The following is a 17,498-nucleotide window of genomic DNA, read 5'->3' as shown; positions in this document are numbered from 1 at the left end:
ACAGGTAGAACCCCTGAGCAGAACCCAGCTCATATGGGGGAGCAACAGAAAAAAAAGAGCGGGGAGACAGAAGAAAAGGGAGGAGACGCATATCTCATACTATACTATACTATACTATACTATACTATACTATTACAGAAGCTAATCATACATTGGAGACTGATAACAAATGAGAGGCATACATAGAGACTGCATTCAATGTATTCATTGTAGAAAATCCTAGTGACTATACAGTGTTCTCATAAAGTTATTGTAACTAAATCAGTGACTGCATATCACAGTTGTGTAGGCAGGCTGCATATATGAAGTATCATAAGTCTCACTGCATAGTAAGTTAATAGGACTGAGCTCAACTCGGGAATGCAAATTGTCTTATAGTGTATTTACAAGGAATCACTTTGTAAACCACATGGACAGGAGGAACCTGCAAGATCAGTGACTGACTTGATGTGCTGTTCATGTGGCATGAGTATAATTTTTTATAAAAAGTTACAATATAAAGTTAGTTTCACTGAATATCAATTAATTACTGTATTTGTAATGGGGCAGATAAAGGAGACCTTTCTTTCAAACAGGTGATCATTTATCTATAAGGTGATGCGTAATGAATGTCCTACAAAAGAAAGTATGGTGTGTGCATCCTCTGGGGAAAATAATTGTGAAATCTGTGCATTGCCATAAGTAGTAGTAGTAGTAGTAGTAGTAGTATTAGTGAAAAAGTTGACTGTGACGCTCCAAGGAAGGTCAAGGGTCAACAAACAAGTTAAGATTCTTAATAATCTGATATCAGTCTGTTGAGTCAGACTATTTGTTACAATACATCATCCTCAGGAAGAAAGTGAACTCACACACTTTAAACACCAACACAATTTATACAACATGAATCATGCTTATCACACATTTATTTTATTCACACAACCAAGTTTCACATGAGGTTTTGCAGCAATATGGGTGGGAATTTAGCAACACTGCCTCACGAGTCATATACAGATGACTGATAAGTACACACCAGAGGAGCTGAATCCCTTATGTACCACAGCTACTATTACAGCATGCTTTATTACTGGTTTCATGAAGCACGACACAAGGTCAAGCCGTGTGAAACTTTACATTGAGGTCACAATGAATATTTGAGTACCCAGCCCGAGTATTTACAGCCAAGTAAAATGCTTAATAGACAGACTGAAACATTAGCATTAATCACAAACGGGTTATCTTGTGAGGCAAACACGACAGTCTATCTTGCCGGGCTGGAAGCTACGCGGTGTAGCTGAACAACCAGTTTTTGGACCAGTTAGCGTCCTATGAGGAATTATGTTTTAGGTGTGATGAGAGTCTGTGGTACCAAGAGCAAGAAGTGATTGGTTAAAGTGGCTGCCTTTTAGTTCCCAAGCAGGACATCGCAGATGGTGCATCAGGTTAACACCATGCATTTCTCCAACAGTATTGATACCTGTCCAATAACTAGAAGAGGCGAGGTCTTTTCTAAGGGACAACCTACAAACCTAATAGTCTTTAAACATGTATTCATACAATTTTCTGTTTATTCATACCCCACGGTGGCATCTGTCACGATTTTATTGGCGATCCAATAACATCCTAGCTTTTTATAGCAATTCACGAGGCACGCACTCAGCTACATCTCTGACTGGCTGTCAGACTGGGGAGGACTATGTCTACATAGATACGAGAATAAAATCTGCAAGGCTTGAATATTAATGTTACTTTTTTTTTTTTTTTCTTTTTAAATTGGATTCTTAGAATGACATGTAGAGAACATTAACAGAAAGCGTCTGAGGTGGAACATCTTTGGTGACTCAACACTGTACCACTTCAGTTCTATACTCTGCTGTGATTTGTACCAGGACAGATTGCACAACAGGTTGTTCTTTTTTAATATGGCTCCAAACCCTAAAAAGGCTAGTCTAAACTATAGCATGGACTGTAAACACAGGGGGGCGACACGTCACCACTTCACCCCACTGTACCGTAAGTGAAGACAGATTTAGAAGAAACTGACATTTTACTTTTAGGTAATTTGCAAACCAGAATGACTCACTTAGATATCACCCGGTTAAGATGTGGGCATATCTGTTTCCAACTACAGAATGAGTTGGGGAAACTTTACTAATCAGTATTCTGGGGGATCCTGGGGAACTTGATAGCGCTAGATGTGCTGGTATCTGACACCAAAATGTTAGGAAGTTGCAAGTTGCCAGCACATGCCTCAGATGCTCTATTGGATTGATCTAGTTAATTTGGAACCCAAGTCAACATCTTGAATTCCTAAATCATTTTTGCTTTGTGGCAGAGAGCATCATCCTACTAAAAGAGGCAACTGCCATCCTTTTCTGTGAAAGGGTGTACATGGTCTGCAACAATGTTTAGGTATGTGTCAGAGCAATGGACAAGACCCAATATCTCTATCGGGACATTGCCCAACTCGTCACACTACCTTCATTCCATTGTGCATTCTGGTGCTCTGTGTTCCAGTTCTACTGCTCGTGTATCCATTGTAACTTGTCTGCAGCTACAAAAGCCAATACGCAACAAACACCTCTCCATCAGGATCAGTATTAACCTTGGATTGGATCACATGGGGTCAGCCTTTGCTCCCCATATGCATCACTTGCTGCTGCCCACTGATAAGAAGACCTGTTGATAACAAGATACTTCGTGCTTTTACCACAGAGCTCCACTCATGGACAGAAACAGATTAGAAAATGTTTCAGATCACTGGCCTGCATCTGCCCATCTCTGGATGGGCCATCTAGAGACTGGCACTGGTCAGATTGTCACCTCCAGAAATCCTACCACATGACATCCAAGGAATTTAAAACAGATCACTGCACCTGACAGCCAAATCAGTTCCAGGGAAGACAAGAGGAACTTTGACAAGACATGCTGGGTCATCTAAAGGGGATGAAAGGTCTGTGGTCCCAGAGCTGGTCAAGACACCAACAGTGCATACCCAAACACATCCATGTTGTGGCATTCTCTCATACACTCTCATACAAGCAGTGATAAAAAAATAATTGCAAGCTCTTCGACAATGCCACAACACTGACAACTACCTAAACTACTCAGCCCCTTTCACAATTCTGAAATCAGAATTAGGCTCCATCCATCAAGGTTTGCAACTCCCTAAAACAGACTAACAGACCTAGATGGATGGGGCACACTCATGTATTAAGAAGTTGATATGGCCTCTCATTCATTCTCAGGTTATTGCGTTGGTGCATACAGTCCTTTTGACCCAGATGCCAATGTTTAGAAGTAAAGAAGCATGTTCACCTTCACTCCCCTCCAAAAGAATTGGAACAGTGGGGCCAGTTCCTCTATTTTTGCTGGGATTGACATCAGAAGATGAATATGAGACAAGAGAGATCACTTTTCAGCTTTTATTTCTAGGTATTTACATCTGGATCTGATACACAATGTAGAAGATAGCACCTTTTGTTTGAACCCACCCATTTTTCATGTGAGCAAACATATTGGAACATGTGACTGACAGGTGCGTTAGTTGCCTAGTTGTGTGCTATTACACTGATTATTCAAACAGTAAGCAGCACTGAATGTCTATGCTCAGTTTAAAATTTGGGTTTTGTCTGTGCAGGCTGCATTTATGGTTAGAGATGTAACCAACATGAAAACCAGAGAGCTGTCTATGGGTGAAAACAAGCAATTGTGAAGCTGAGGGAAGATGGAAAATCAGTCAAAGCCATTGCAAACATTGGCCATAACCATTACGACCATTTGGAATGTCCTGAAAAAGAAAGAATCTACTGGTGCACTGAGCAACAGATGTTGAACGGGGAGACCAAGGAACGACAGAAACATTGTGTGAGCTATAAAGAAAGACCCTAAAACAACAACCTCCAGAGGGCAGGAGTGAAGGTATCACAATCTAATGTTGGCAGAAGACACCACAAGATTCAAACCACTCATTAGCAAGACGAATAGCAAGGCCAGGCTGGAATTTGCCAAAAAGTACAAGCCTCAAAAATTCCAGGACAAAGTTTCATGGACTGATGAGCCAAAGATCAACCTTTACCAAAGTGATGGAAAGGCTAAAGTTTGGAGAAAGAGAGGATCTGCTCATGAACCCAAACATACGAGCTCATCTGTGAAACACGGTGGAGGTAGAGTCACGGCTTGAGCTTGCATGGCTTCTTCTGGGACAGGCTTATTGATCTTCATTGATGATGTGACATGATGGCAGCACAATGAACTCAGAAGTCTACAGAAACACTTTCTCTGCCAATTTAAAGAAAGATGCAACCAAACTGACTGGGAGATCCTTCATCACGCAGCAAGACAATGGCCCAAAACACAGGACAATGGCCCAAAAGACACTACCAAAACAACAAAGGAGTTCATCAAGGGCAAGAAGTGGAAGCTTTTAGACTGCATTTTACCTGCTAAAGAGGAAGACTGAAGGGACTAACCCCCCCCAAAAACAAACAACATTTGAGAGAGGCTCCAGTGAAAGCCTGGAAAAGCATCACAAAAGAAGAATGCAAAAGTTTGGTGATGTCAGTGGGTCACAGGCTTGATGCAGTTACTGCAAGCAAATAATTTACAAGTAAATATTAAGTAATAAAGATGTCAAACCCAAATGTTTTCAGTCTACAGCAAAAATAGAGGAATTGCCCTCACTGTTTGAATACATTTGGAGGGGAGTGTACATCCTGGGGAGCCTTCTTAGACTTGCTATGCTATTTTGTGCTCACCCACAAGACGTATGCTCCTGAGTCGCATCTGCACGTGAGCTTCTTTTGAATGAATAAATGAAGTTGGATATCAACTTTGGATATCCTTGTGAAAGTAAAGCTGTTTTGGCACTTCATTGTTATAATTTCTGTAATAATTTTGTTTCACATTCTGATTCAAACACTAATTTCAGCGTTTTTGTCTCCCAGAAAACTTGCTGGCTGCTGGTTTGGAAATGTGAACCTTGGAAGTCAACTTTTTAAGTTTTTTTTTTTTTCACACTTCTATCACCTTTCAAACATTGGGATACAGCCTGTGGGACATTTTGCTTTCTCTTCTGTAAATATGGGCGCTTTGAGAGTTTGAGTTCTAAGCTGAGCTCTGTGTGAGTCTCCAAAAAAAAAAAAAACACCAGGCCAGAGACAAATAAATTGACATGAAGAACAGCACAAGGTGTTGACCTGGCCTCCAAATTCCCAAGATCCCAAACTGATCAAATATCTTTGGGATGATCCACAGAGGCCCCTCCCCTCAACCCATAGGACCCAAAGGCCAACACTAACAACATTCTGTTGCCAGACACCACAGGACACCCTCAGAAGGACCATGTCCATTCTCTGATGAATCACAACTGTTTTGGAGGCACACGGGAGACCTACACAATATTAGGAAGGGGTAATGTTAGGGGTAGCTGCTACAAGGAGGGAGGCACAGAGGCATAATCCACTGCTAATAACAGAAAACCTTCCAAGTTGAACTGCCAAACTATTGCTTTAAAGAGGAGGTTGTGAAAAATGACTTTTCCTTGTGGTAATGTGATATTGAAGTAAATGTTTATGGACTTAGTAACAGAAGAGTGCAAGAACACATCTAACATTACCTTTTCATTTATTGCACACATTCCTCACATTCAGTCTGTAAAAGACCTGCATCTTTCTCTTTCCTTTCTGTTCATCTGATATTAGCCATCATCTGCAATGCTCAACAGTTCAATTTTGCATTCAGGTTTAAAATGGAAAAACCGAGTTTCACATTCTCAAACGTCAAACTGTTGAAATCAAAAAAGTTTGTTTTAAAGGAGTGATGTTTATAATTTCTGAGCTTCGATTTTAAAAACTGGACAACAAATAAAACGGTTGTCTGTTAGTACAGACTGTTAGCTGATGGCTGACTGGAGTGCTAGCCATGTGATACCTGAACCTGAAAGGGCAGTTCTGTGTACAGGTTAACTAGTAATAGCTGAACTAACATTAGAATAAGGAAAAACTGTTGAAGGACTTGGCTTTGCATTTAATTCAAGGGCAAAAATATGACATTTTAGAACTTAACCTTCTATTTTAATGCGTTCCTATGCTGAGTTTAAAGAAACGTCTCATGGACACACTGTTTATTCCACTGGCTGTTGTCCTCTAATGGAGGCTCTGGGATCAGTTTCTGCTCTGTCGCAGAGAGGACAAGAGAAGGGGCAACAGGTTGAGAGCAGGGCGATGCTCCTGTACACCTAGTGCCACCAGAGCTCCCGTTAGAACGGAAGTTACACTGGGGAGGAGGGGGGGCTGAGCTGGCATCACCTGCAACAGAGGACAATTCAACAGGAAGATTAGAATGTCCAAATAGTCATTCAGTCAACATTTATAAAATAAATATTTAATAATAAATATTTTCATTTTAATAGTTTTTTTTTTCCCAGGGAAAATTGGAAAAGGCAATGTAACTTGAATTGATAACATCTGTGTGTTTGTGTCACCTTCTTTTCAACTAGTGACACAAATGAGATGTATGAATAGTGTGATACAGTATAAGACAGTTAAAAAAAAAAGAATCAAAATAATGAAATAAATAAAATACCATAATATTAGCGAAAAATAAAATACACATACAATATAGGCACATGTCCAAATCTACAAGAAATATCGCATTCTGCGCTGGTGGATTGTCAGTAGAGCTTCAAAATGCAAAAACAAGAAACTGAGGCAAGAGTCAATAACTGCATTTAAACGCAAACAGGTTGTTCATCAGCTGATCACAAATTGAAAAGGCAAAATCTGGCTTTCATGCTTTCATCTTTCAGACATTCCCAATGACCTCCTGAAGGCAAAGGCAAAAGGATTTTCTGTCTTCAAACGCAGCAGGTTTGTTGAGCTGCACAAGCAAGGCCGCACCATTGCAGCCAAGGTTGGATGCAGTAAGACAGTCATTTTGAATTTCTTAAAAGCTCCAGAGGTCTTAAATTTCTGATCAGTTGATGAACAGCATGTTTGAGTTTAAACTCAGTTTACAATAAATTGCATACTGTATGTTATTTGTCTCTTGCTCCATTTTCTTCGTTATGCATTTTGAAGCCCTACTTACAATCTGGTTACGATCCACCAGCACGAAATGCAAATGATAATAATAATCATTTTTCCCCTGGTCTTAAGATTTTGTTCAGGAGTATAAACATAGGAAAACACTATATACATAGGAATGTGTTACAAACACGTCCTGTGAAGGACCCATGTTCTGCATTCAGAAAAAGTCCAATACTGATGATCAAAAGTCTGTCAAAACTTGGACTGCATATATTACAGGTTGATTCATACGTTTAAAATCATGCCTGTGTGTTAAGATGCACACCTATGCCTGACATGAGACTACATAGCTAGATTAATCACACACAACTTACTCACTTGGGTATTTTTACGAGCAGTCTCTTTTCATCGCCTGTAGTGCATGTGTATACATTTGTATATATTTATTTGGTTGGGCTACAGCACTAAGGTGCACTACATAATGGCACCAAGCTGCTACACAGCAGTAAACAGTTAGCTGCGTACCTTTTCCACTTTGTGACAGTGAATGAGTCCATCCTGTCCAATGTAAAAAGTAGAGAATGCATCATAAGACCTGTAAGAGACAAGATATGAATAACCTTTTGACAACATTGTGTTTAAAGACTTGAAAAGTTCACACTTGAGAGATGACTTGAGAGCGCTCAGTCTGAGAGAAATGTAAATTTCCCCATTAGAATAAATGTATTAACAAGGCATAGATGGTCACAGATGTGTAACACCACCAGTTCTGCATGTACTGTGCATTACCTGTATAGGTGGGATTTATCTTTACGATAGAAGCGCAGCAGCTGAATGTGGAAGGGAAGGCCGTGGACCCTCCAGCGAGCCTTAATGGTCCCATCCTCCATGTGTTTGGTGAGCTTCAGCACATCCAGCCGAACCTCATTGTAGTAATTCAGACAAAGCAGGCGCCACAGGGAAACGGTGAGCCGGTATAGCATACGGCCTCTACATCCAAACACACAGCAACAGCAGCGATGGTCCAAACTTATTGTAATATCTATAATAATGCATCCCTTTAAGATGATCCTGCACACAACACTCACCTGGTCTTAGTATTTAAGAGGCCATTGATAAACTCCACATCATTTGAGTACATGGTGTAGTCATGGCTCTTCAGAAAAAATCTTGGAAGCTGCAAAACAAACGCACAACAATTGAAATTACATTCCCAAGTCTTATAAGGACCACTTGTTGTTGATGCATTAATTCACGGTCTTATGTTAGTTGCATAATGTAGCAACAAATGTTTTCTGCTACTCGTTTGTCAATGAATGATGCGTTGCATTTCTTCTCCATTCACTTAATCAGTTGTGTGAAAGTAACATTTATGACTTTCCCATTGTTTTACCTGTGTCAAAACAATTTTTAAACGTATTGCTGGTCAAAATGCAAAATACACATCACATTACATACAAACCTTCTGTTACAGGTTTGTCTTATCCAGACACACTCACATTCTCACCTCTATCCTCAGTCTTTCATACATCATGGCCAGTTGTTCCTCTCTTTCACTGTCTCCTTCCATATGCCGCCCCTCTGATGTGCCCACATGACTACACAGAGAGATAGAAGGCAGGAGAGATAGCTCCACAAGCTTCTTGTCAAGTCCACCATCCTGGCTGGATTTCAGGATGTCACCAGGCACCAGATGTGTTCCAGGGCAATGAAAACAATAAAACCTAGAACCATACATGAACGGTGCAGGACATCCCTCTGCTTCAAACAGGCTTCTGAAGCACCCGTGTTCTCTCTTCCCAGCATCAGCGCCTTTACTCTTGAAGTTCTCTACGCTAATGTCATCCTCTCTGCTGCCGTCCACCGTGGTGAGTGGAAAGGAGAATTCAGAAGACTTCTGCATTCCCAGAGCAAGGAGCTCTCCTGGTTTATTTTGACCAAACAGAGGGATCTCCAGCAAGGTGTGGAGGCCATTTGACTCTTCTTGTCGTACCAGTACACACAGGCTGAGGGACTCCTCCCAGTCGTCCTCAAAGCAACCAAGTTTCTGAGGCTGGTTAGTATGGGGCAATGGTTGGAACAACACTGGCTGCTTAATGTTCTGATATCTCAGGCTGTTAGGGGGTGCCAGGGCCCATGTTGCACTGCTCAGGGGGCGTGTCTGACAGATCCAATGCCCGCTGACCACCTGAAGGGGCAAAAGCGACTAAGGTATTAGTTACACCATTAGTATAAGTACAAACCCTTAGTGTAAAACTTTTGTCAACAACATTGTGGAGACAGAATTGAATAATAATCCACATTTTGTAGCACTGCATTGAAACAGCTGCATTGTGAGCAACATAGTAATATAACTCACTGTATATGTGGGTTTCACATTTACAGAATCATTATGTTCAAGACACTGTGTTGAAATAAGACACCTTCAGGTGTGGACTTTTCAACACTTTTAACAGAGCCAGACAAACTATTTCTACCAGCTTCCAGACTTTATGCTGTCCTGAAAGTCCTGGTTCAAGATATGAGACACAAATAATTCAGTATTGGCATTATTGTCGGCGTAAAAAATTAGAAAAGAAAGTCAAAGATGTGTTGATTTTAGAATAAAGCAGATTACCTGACTGTGACTCCAGCTCCATGTTTGGCTGGATTGCGTCCTTCCGTGGCTACGGACACAACCCACCCAGAAGGCCACACCTCCTCTGCTCACAGCCATTCACCACAGGGGGCAGAGGAAGCTCGGTCACCAGCTGACCATCACCCAGAGCACAGATGACACCACAAAGATGCTCTCTCTTTAAGAGTTTTTCAACTCCGACTCAAGAAGAGTCTCAACTTCTTTAGAAGACCGTCTACCTGAGATCAAAGAGAAAAAAAGGGCAGAGACAGTGACAGTTGTCTCTGCTGCTACCAGTAGGACAATGATTAGGTTAGTTAGAGCTGCATCTCTTTTAAAGTTGCTGTTGGCCTCTTAACAGCCTCCCTGACCAGTTTTCTCTTTGTCTTCTCATCAATTTTGGAGGAACGTCGTGTTCTTGATAATGTTACTATTGGGCCAAACTTTTCCCCAATTGGTGATTAGTATCTGTGTCACAGTGTATCCAATACCTTGATAAATGTGTGTAGCCCTCAACTTTCAACAATGTGATTCTATTAATGCTTTGAGCTATGTGGCCCATGGCTCTTGCAGTAGCATGTAACCCAGAAGATCTCAAAAACAACATAACATTTCTCAAGAACTTCATAATGATTTGATTCTGAACACAGCTACATGCCCAATTATAGGAGCTCATTAAAAAAAAAATCACTGTCTGTGAAACATGTCAAATACACAACAGGACAGAAGCAAACCAGCTTTAGACAACTTAACCAAACAAATAGGGTATGCAAGAATTTAAAGTTGTCATTGAGCTATAAATAACAACTTATATCAATGAAAGCAATGCTTTTAGGATGTTTTAAGATGTTTACTTCTTCTTAATAATGTACAACTCTTTTATTCTCTTGTCAATATCACAAAACTCTTTTTACAGGGAATCCACCCACCATTCATTGCCAGCAGGGTACACTCCTGGCATCCTTACTACTTTTGCCATGTTCAGGTTGGATGTGTCGAAAAAAATAAAAATAAATAACACCGCTGTTTTGTCCTGACTTTCAGATGTTTTGGGTGAACATCTGTCCATTTTTGGTTTGAAATGGATGAACACATGCTGAGAAGCTTTAAACATAATGAGTTCTCATCATTTCAAATGATGTTAGTATCACTTCATCTATGTTGCTCTCCCTGGGCTGGGAAAGGGTACATGCACAGTGAAAAAGGCAGCAGAGGACAGGAAAAAAGCTAATGTGAGCAGAAACAAAATGTCCAAAACTTAGCTAAATAACACAGTGGATATATAAAGTGTCTACAAGCAGTGATTGGCCAACGTACTGTATGAACCAATGTAGTGTCTCTGAAATAAGCTGGACAATGTATCAGACTAAGTAAGTTAATTTTAACAAAGTGCATATACACCAGTTTGGCAGATAGATATTAAAGCAGTGCTTTTTGGCTCTGGGAACATACTGAAAACACAACATGTAAAATATTATCATCTTCTCAATTTCTCCAGGCTAATGTGCTAACAAACACACAAACATAGAGGATATCATTAATTTGGAGTGGTCTCTTATACAAATCCACACAGAGAGTGCATCTCTGGTTTTGCTTGTAATTTGTGGTCTCACAACATCCTGACAGAAAAATCTGGCAACTATTTAGCTGCTACATATTTCATTTAATTCTCAAGCTATTCTCTGAAATTTTGTTCTGACAGACAACACTGGAAACATAAACCCAGTCAGTCCATTCAATTCCAAATTTGTGGAAGCACTGCTGTTTATCAGTGAAAAACTGGGACTACAGCTGCAATCATTAGCTAATGAATTAGTACCCTAACAAATGCAAGCCTTAATTGATACAGCAATTCATATGTTCACTTTCCTTTCAAGCAAAGATGCTGGGCTGAACATTCGGTTCAACTTTCTCATTTGTGAAGGTATGCAGCTTTTCTTTGTCTTAGATTGTAATGTGAATCTTAAGTGAATATCTTTTGGACTGTTGGTTGGTCTGATGAAGCATCATGAAAGAAAACTGGCAAGGAAATTTCTGGCATTTGTTAAACGAATTGATTGAAAACAGTTAGCAGAACAATAATAATAATAATCATCATCATCATCATTAGTATAGTATATACTACGTTGACAAGCTGTGCTTTATAGAGATTTACATCTGATACTGGATCATGTGTCCTTACTTCACACATAGCTGAAGCAACACAGCCCTACCAGCACTTCCTCCTGTGTTTTTGTTTTATTTCAATCCAGGGCTGTTCTAGATCTGGTCTAGGTCTGTTGTGAAACAATGAGCTAAAAAAGGCTAAAATCATAGAGGGGTGGAGATGAAATGAACTACAGTGTTAGTGTGAATTCTCTGCAAATTTAGGAGGGAAAATGTTTGCTGAACTGAAATGAAAGGCTCTAGTAAATTCTACTTGAAAGCAGTGATAGGTTGATCCCTGACTTGTGCCTTCCAATGAAGGTTGTCAAAGACTTTCAAGAGGCACATGACCTACAGCAGACCACAAGTTTATAATCAGAGGCATAACAAGACTTGAGCACGCTATAAAACAGACCTCTATCCCTCATTCTGCCTTTGCAACATCAATTATACAGAAACGAGACTGTAGCACAACTGTACTTTGATTGAAATCCGTTCCGAAAATCATCCAGCTGACAATAGCATTACTTGGTAACTTGTGATGTTATGTTTTAGACAATTTGCAGACTTAACGACTTGTCTCCAATAGTCTGTAAAAAGACAAAATTATTACATACCCAACGTTAGTCGCAGTCCTAATACGATGTACTGTAAGAACAACATATGACATTAAATATTGCTAGATTATCTGGTGTCAGAACGGGGACAAAATATGATCAATAAGGTTGTGAATTGCTGTTGTAAACAAACTGCAAACAGTCCAGTTTTAGTACTCTGCCTGTCACATCTTCGAATTGTCACATTTTTAGGTTAAATTGGAAACAATTGCATTTTAAGTTGATATGGATTTATTTTCAGTTACACTTGGAGACCCATATTTAACCTCTCAACTATACAGACATAAATATTAGGTATTTATCGTTAAACAATTATTTAAACACACATGCTGTTAGCTAGCGCTGGTTGCCTACGGTGACAGGCAATGATAACTGCTAGCTTACTAGCCTAACTAGCTAGTAGTAAGCTAGCTACCGGCTTGGCAAATGTCCGTGTAATGTTACCTTTTACAGAAGAAACCCCGTTTAAATCTGTCAAGATGTCGTGGTCCCACGGGCAAGGTTATGTGTATTAGCCAAGCAAGGTTGGCGCCGTTAATAAACTAGAGAGCGTTACTCGTAACTTACACAAATGTCATTCCAGTCCTATGTGTGTCCTTGCCCGGCCAAACACGCCTCACGCAGACAGTCGTAATGATGCCTTCACGGCTGTGGGAAATTCGGCGATTGCTTTCAAATACCACAGACGACCCAACAATTTTATACCTTAAAGGCCATCACATCATCCAAAAGAACCCCCTCCTGTGATCTGTTTCTCTATCTAAATTTACAAATCACACGCTAACGCCTTGGTGTCTTCCAAATCATGTGACCTATTGGCTAAAAATCTATCCTGCTCTGTATAACCAAGTAGTATAACCTATACCTTTGTAGAATGGAAATTGTAACTGGCTAACATAAAATGTAAATTTCAAATTATATATCATTGTGGCATTTTTGTGTATTAAACATTAAACATAATCCTTTGACCTGATGTGCCATTGACATAGCCTTGAGTTTATTTGTCCAGTATGTTTGTTCCTATAGATCAGGGGTCTTCAACGTTTTCCAGGCCAAGGACCCCCAATCTGATGGAGAGATGGAGCGGGGACCCCCTACTTATATATATATATTGTATAAAATTGTGTTTTATATTAAACCGGTCCTATAGTATGGCACAGCAGCATAGATCGTTTATTTACATCAAGATGGTTGACTCTGTTGCCGTTTATGATCACTACTATCAGGAAATCGCCCATAAATATATGTTATATAATAGTTAGAGCCTTGATTCTTTTCCCCATAATCCCCAAGCTGTATAACATTTAAAAAGAACTTCATGTGTGTTTAAAAAAAATTGTGGAGGTGAATATAAAAAAATGTCTAATCAATCAAAACATTTTCGCGACCCCCCTGCAGTACCTCCGCGGACCCCCTAGGGGTCGCGGACCCCCTGTTGAAGACCTCTGCTATAGATCAATACCAAAAACTGAAATGGTAAGACAGACTCTGACAATAAGAATACAATAACAGTCCACCACTTTGTGCTACTGACATTCCTGCACTACAGTTTTAAATAAGACTGAGAAGGCAAACTGAAGGAAGTTGAATGAATCCCTAAGACTAGTGTCCTACCTAGCTCTGAGACTGCATTTATCCCCCATTTCAGGTAACAGCAGACAACTACTGTTGAGTGGAATGAGTTGTATTAACAAACTGATGCTGATCAAAATAACTAAAACCTGAAAAATAGTTGTCAGTAGTCTAATGATCTAAAGCTACCACTTTAACCTTCCCTGCTTTCAGGCTAGCTGTGTATGGGCTAGGTTGCAGTGGTACTAGTAGGCAGCCCTGGTGAAGGTCACATTTTGAGAATAGAATAGAATAGAATAGAATAGAATTCTCCAGCTTCTCCAGCTCAACAGTCACATCATCATGCAGGGTGAGTGGTGACAGCACAAGGACTGGGTGACTAGATACACCTCAAGATTAACGTGGGGCAGGTGGTTAAACGTAGTGATGTTACCTAGAGAACACAGAAGGCCAGTTATGTTGCCATGTCATGATGTTGCAGCTAGTAGGTGGAAACCCCAGTTTCCTCTTCAGGAACATATCTGGGTCCATGGTGGGACATAGGGTCCAGCCCACGCCTTGACCATTCACAGGACAAGCGGTTACAGAAGATGAATGAATGAATGAATGAATGGTTAAGGAGTTGTCAGACATGTTCTTCTAGTAGAACAGCAAACACACCATTGGTGAATGGATTAACATAATACACAATACGTTTAAAGTTGTCACTAGTTTATTGGATTAGGTCAAACTCCAACAAAGGTGTGCCTGCTGTAGTCGTAACAATGAAAAGGATACGGATTGGTTTGAGTATTAATACAGTGGCAGAACAATGGAATACTATTAGATTTGCAATTACAACAAATATAGGAAGTAACGCATGGCAGATTTATCATTTGGTCTGACTGTATTGCAGCTCTTAATTGTTCAAACTGAAAAGAAGCATTTATAGATTAAATAAGGCTGGAACTAATGTACAGTTCTGTTGGGTACCTGCTCATGTTGGTGTGGTGGGGTAATGAGGACGCAGACAGGATAGTAAAGACAGCACTGAGATTGAAGGACAATGAAATAATGAAAGTTCCCTTTGGAAACAGTGAGACTGAAACCCTGATAAGAGAAGAAACACTTTTCTTCTGAAGTGGGACAGAAAAAGAAAAAGACAGAAAAATGTGAGATTTGTCCCTGAATGTCGATCATCACATTAGGAGTAACGTAGCCTAAAAAAAAATAAAATAATAATAATTGAGGCAAGCAGTACTTCTGCCTCACGGAAGAGGGCGCAAGAGAGCCACGGGTTCATGCTTATTCCTCAGTCCCTTTATTTATTTATTTATTTATTTATTTATTTATTCTCTCTGGCTAAATGCCTGAAATGCAGGTTCATTCATTCATTCATCTTCTGTAACCACTTGTCCTGTGAAGGGTCGCGGGGAGGAGCTGGAGCCTATCCCAGCTGTCATTCGGGCGAGAGGCGGGGTACACCCTGGACAGGTCTCCAGTCTATCACAGGGCTAACACAGAGAGACAGACCACCATTCACATGCACACCTACGGCCAATTTAGAATCACCAATGAACCCAATGAGCATGTCTTTGGACAGAGGGAGGAAGCCAGAGTAGGCCTACCTGCAGAGAACTCATGTGCAAACTCCACACAGAAAGACAGCCAGTTGAATTGTGAATTTTAAATTATTCCTTTGGGTTCATATTTGTAAATCTGACTCTGAAAGAGTCAGTACCTCACCAACCACAAACGCCACCACATATCACTGACCAAAAAATTTAATCCTGTAACACAGAAGATGAATATGAAGTCACGTACCTATAAAGTTGATACAGGTTTTTGACAAAATGTATCATTAAATATCCACTTTTATGTACAAATTTGATTGTCTGCACTTTATTATTGGGCAAAAATCCACCCAAAACCACAGATTTCACAAAACAAATGGAACCACACACAGACCATTTTTTGAATAGACCGTTTATTCAGCAAATACAACACATTACAATATTATCCAGACTGCCAGTGCCCCTGTCGTTGTGACCAGCAGTTTCCCATCCTATGAGAGCTGATTAGCCTAAAACAATCTGTGAATTAGGAGCAAACAGAATGTTGTAGCCTCCGCTAGAATCAGGAGCTGGAGTTGAGTTCTCATAGTAGTTGTCAAAAAGTTTATTTAGTTTGGAAATTGTTTATGAACCAATATATTAACAAACCCCTCTGCTCTCAAACCCTGCTGGTCAAACTCCGTCATGGAACTTTTTCACACTGCTGATCTTTATCCAGCCAACTCTCTGCTTTTCAGTGTCTTATTCTTCCACACAGAGCAGACAGTTTCTTAAATTAAGGGAAAAGCAACAGTTTTGAAAAGGATGCATTGATACAATAATACCAGAGACCCAGAATAAAGCTTAAATCAGGAGCTGCAATTCAGCTCTCACAGTAGGTGTAAGAAACGTTTATTTTGTTCAATCTGCTAACCAGCACTATTCATTCTTCAGTCCCTGCACGGTCATCCAGCTCAGCTCCTACAGTGAAGGAAAAAATGTTTGGTTTGATTTGATGTTAGTAGATTTTATCAAAACTAATTATTAACAATAATATTCGATTATAATGTGAAATTGCATGATGCCCATATGCCTCCCATATCAGGTAGTGGTTCCTATTGACAGATGTCAGCAACAAGTCATATTTGTCATAGTAATATTGTCACCATGGGCCATTTAGGCCCTCAGGTATGGCTTCAGAAGTGGAAAAAATAGGAGGCAGAAAAGAAGTTTCGGTGTAGAGGTATGTATTTTCATTAATAAATGCTGTAAGACTTTTCATTTCTACTAGCTAGAACTTAGCTAATTTGAAATGAAACAGCATTGCCTAATAATGCTACCACAGATACTATAGCTACTGTGTAACTATATAACTGTAGTTCATACATCAAGTAGTAGCCTGTCTGCTGCAGCTACATGTTTTGCTTGTACTGTACTGTAATAAGTAACTCTACCCTATATCTGTCCAGATGCACTGAGAAAATATTTGCAGAGGCCACTAGAAGCTGCAGCAGAAGGGTCCTCTGTCACATATTTACCACTTGCTGAAGAATGTAAGTTTAGCCAATTATTTGTGGTCTCAGGTATCACAGCCTTAATGCACTGCTGTAACTGTATGGGTGTACTGTATGTTTGAATACAGTACATGCTACAAGTCAGGCAACATGCAGCAGCATGAAAAGTGAGACAGCTTGAGTTTGGTAATTGTATGTTGCAGCAGCAGCCATGTTTCTAATGTCAGTATGGCCAAATCCAGACACATTTTGAGTATAATTCCATCAATTATTCACATATATTCTATCACAATATTCACATCAGTTGCACATGCAACTCATCCCGGCCTGTTCAATTGGAATGATTTTGTTCATTTGTGCACACATGGAGGCTATGAAAGTCTATTTTTACAATGCCAATAAATTGGCCAAACCTTCCTAGTGACAGAAAACATTGTGAATTGTAGCTGGTGCACCGATTCCAATTTTAATTTGAATGCAATATTCCCACATATTTC

The 17,498-nt window shown here is 40.0% G+C and overlaps 1 protein-coding gene across 4 annotated transcripts; it reads right to left on the bottom strand.

Annotated features, from left to right (window-relative positions):
* Window positions 1-4,199: 4,199 nt before the first annotated feature.
* cUnh6orf136 (chromosome Un C6orf136 homolog) lies at window positions 4,200-13,293 on the bottom strand. 4 transcript variants are annotated; one of them, XM_084563779.1, is made up of 7 exons: window positions 10,551-13,293; window positions 9,622-9,860; window positions 8,512-9,192; window positions 8,093-8,181; window positions 7,794-7,994; window positions 7,530-7,599; window positions 4,200-6,284 (listed from the first exon to the last, which is right to left on the bottom strand). In XM_084563779.1, the coding sequence occupies exons 2-7, from the start codon at window positions 9,718-9,720 to the stop codon at window positions 6,141-6,143; spliced, it is 1,284 nt and encodes a 427-aa protein (XP_084419905.1). In that variant the 5' UTR covers window positions 9,721-9,860; window positions 10,551-13,293; the 3' UTR covers window positions 4,200-6,140. The 4 variants fall into 4 exon arrangements, with proteins under 4 accessions (XP_084419905.1, XP_084419904.1, XP_084419906.1 ...); XM_084563778.1 differs by having other exon boundaries at window positions 9,622-12,414; window positions 12,828-13,293; XM_084563780.1 differs by having other exon boundaries at window positions 12,828-13,293.
* Between the last annotated feature and the right edge of the window lie 4,205 nt (window positions 13,294-17,498).

The sequence above is a fragment of the Chelon labrosus genome (genome assembly GCF_963514085.1).
Source record: "Chelon labrosus genome assembly, chromosome: 16".
Classification (NCBI taxonomy): Eukaryota; Metazoa; Chordata; class Actinopteri; order Mugiliformes; family Mugilidae; genus Chelon; species Chelon labrosus.
The sequence above is the reverse complement of the archived record's forward strand: the minus strand, read 5'-3'. Positions and strand labels throughout refer to the sequence as shown.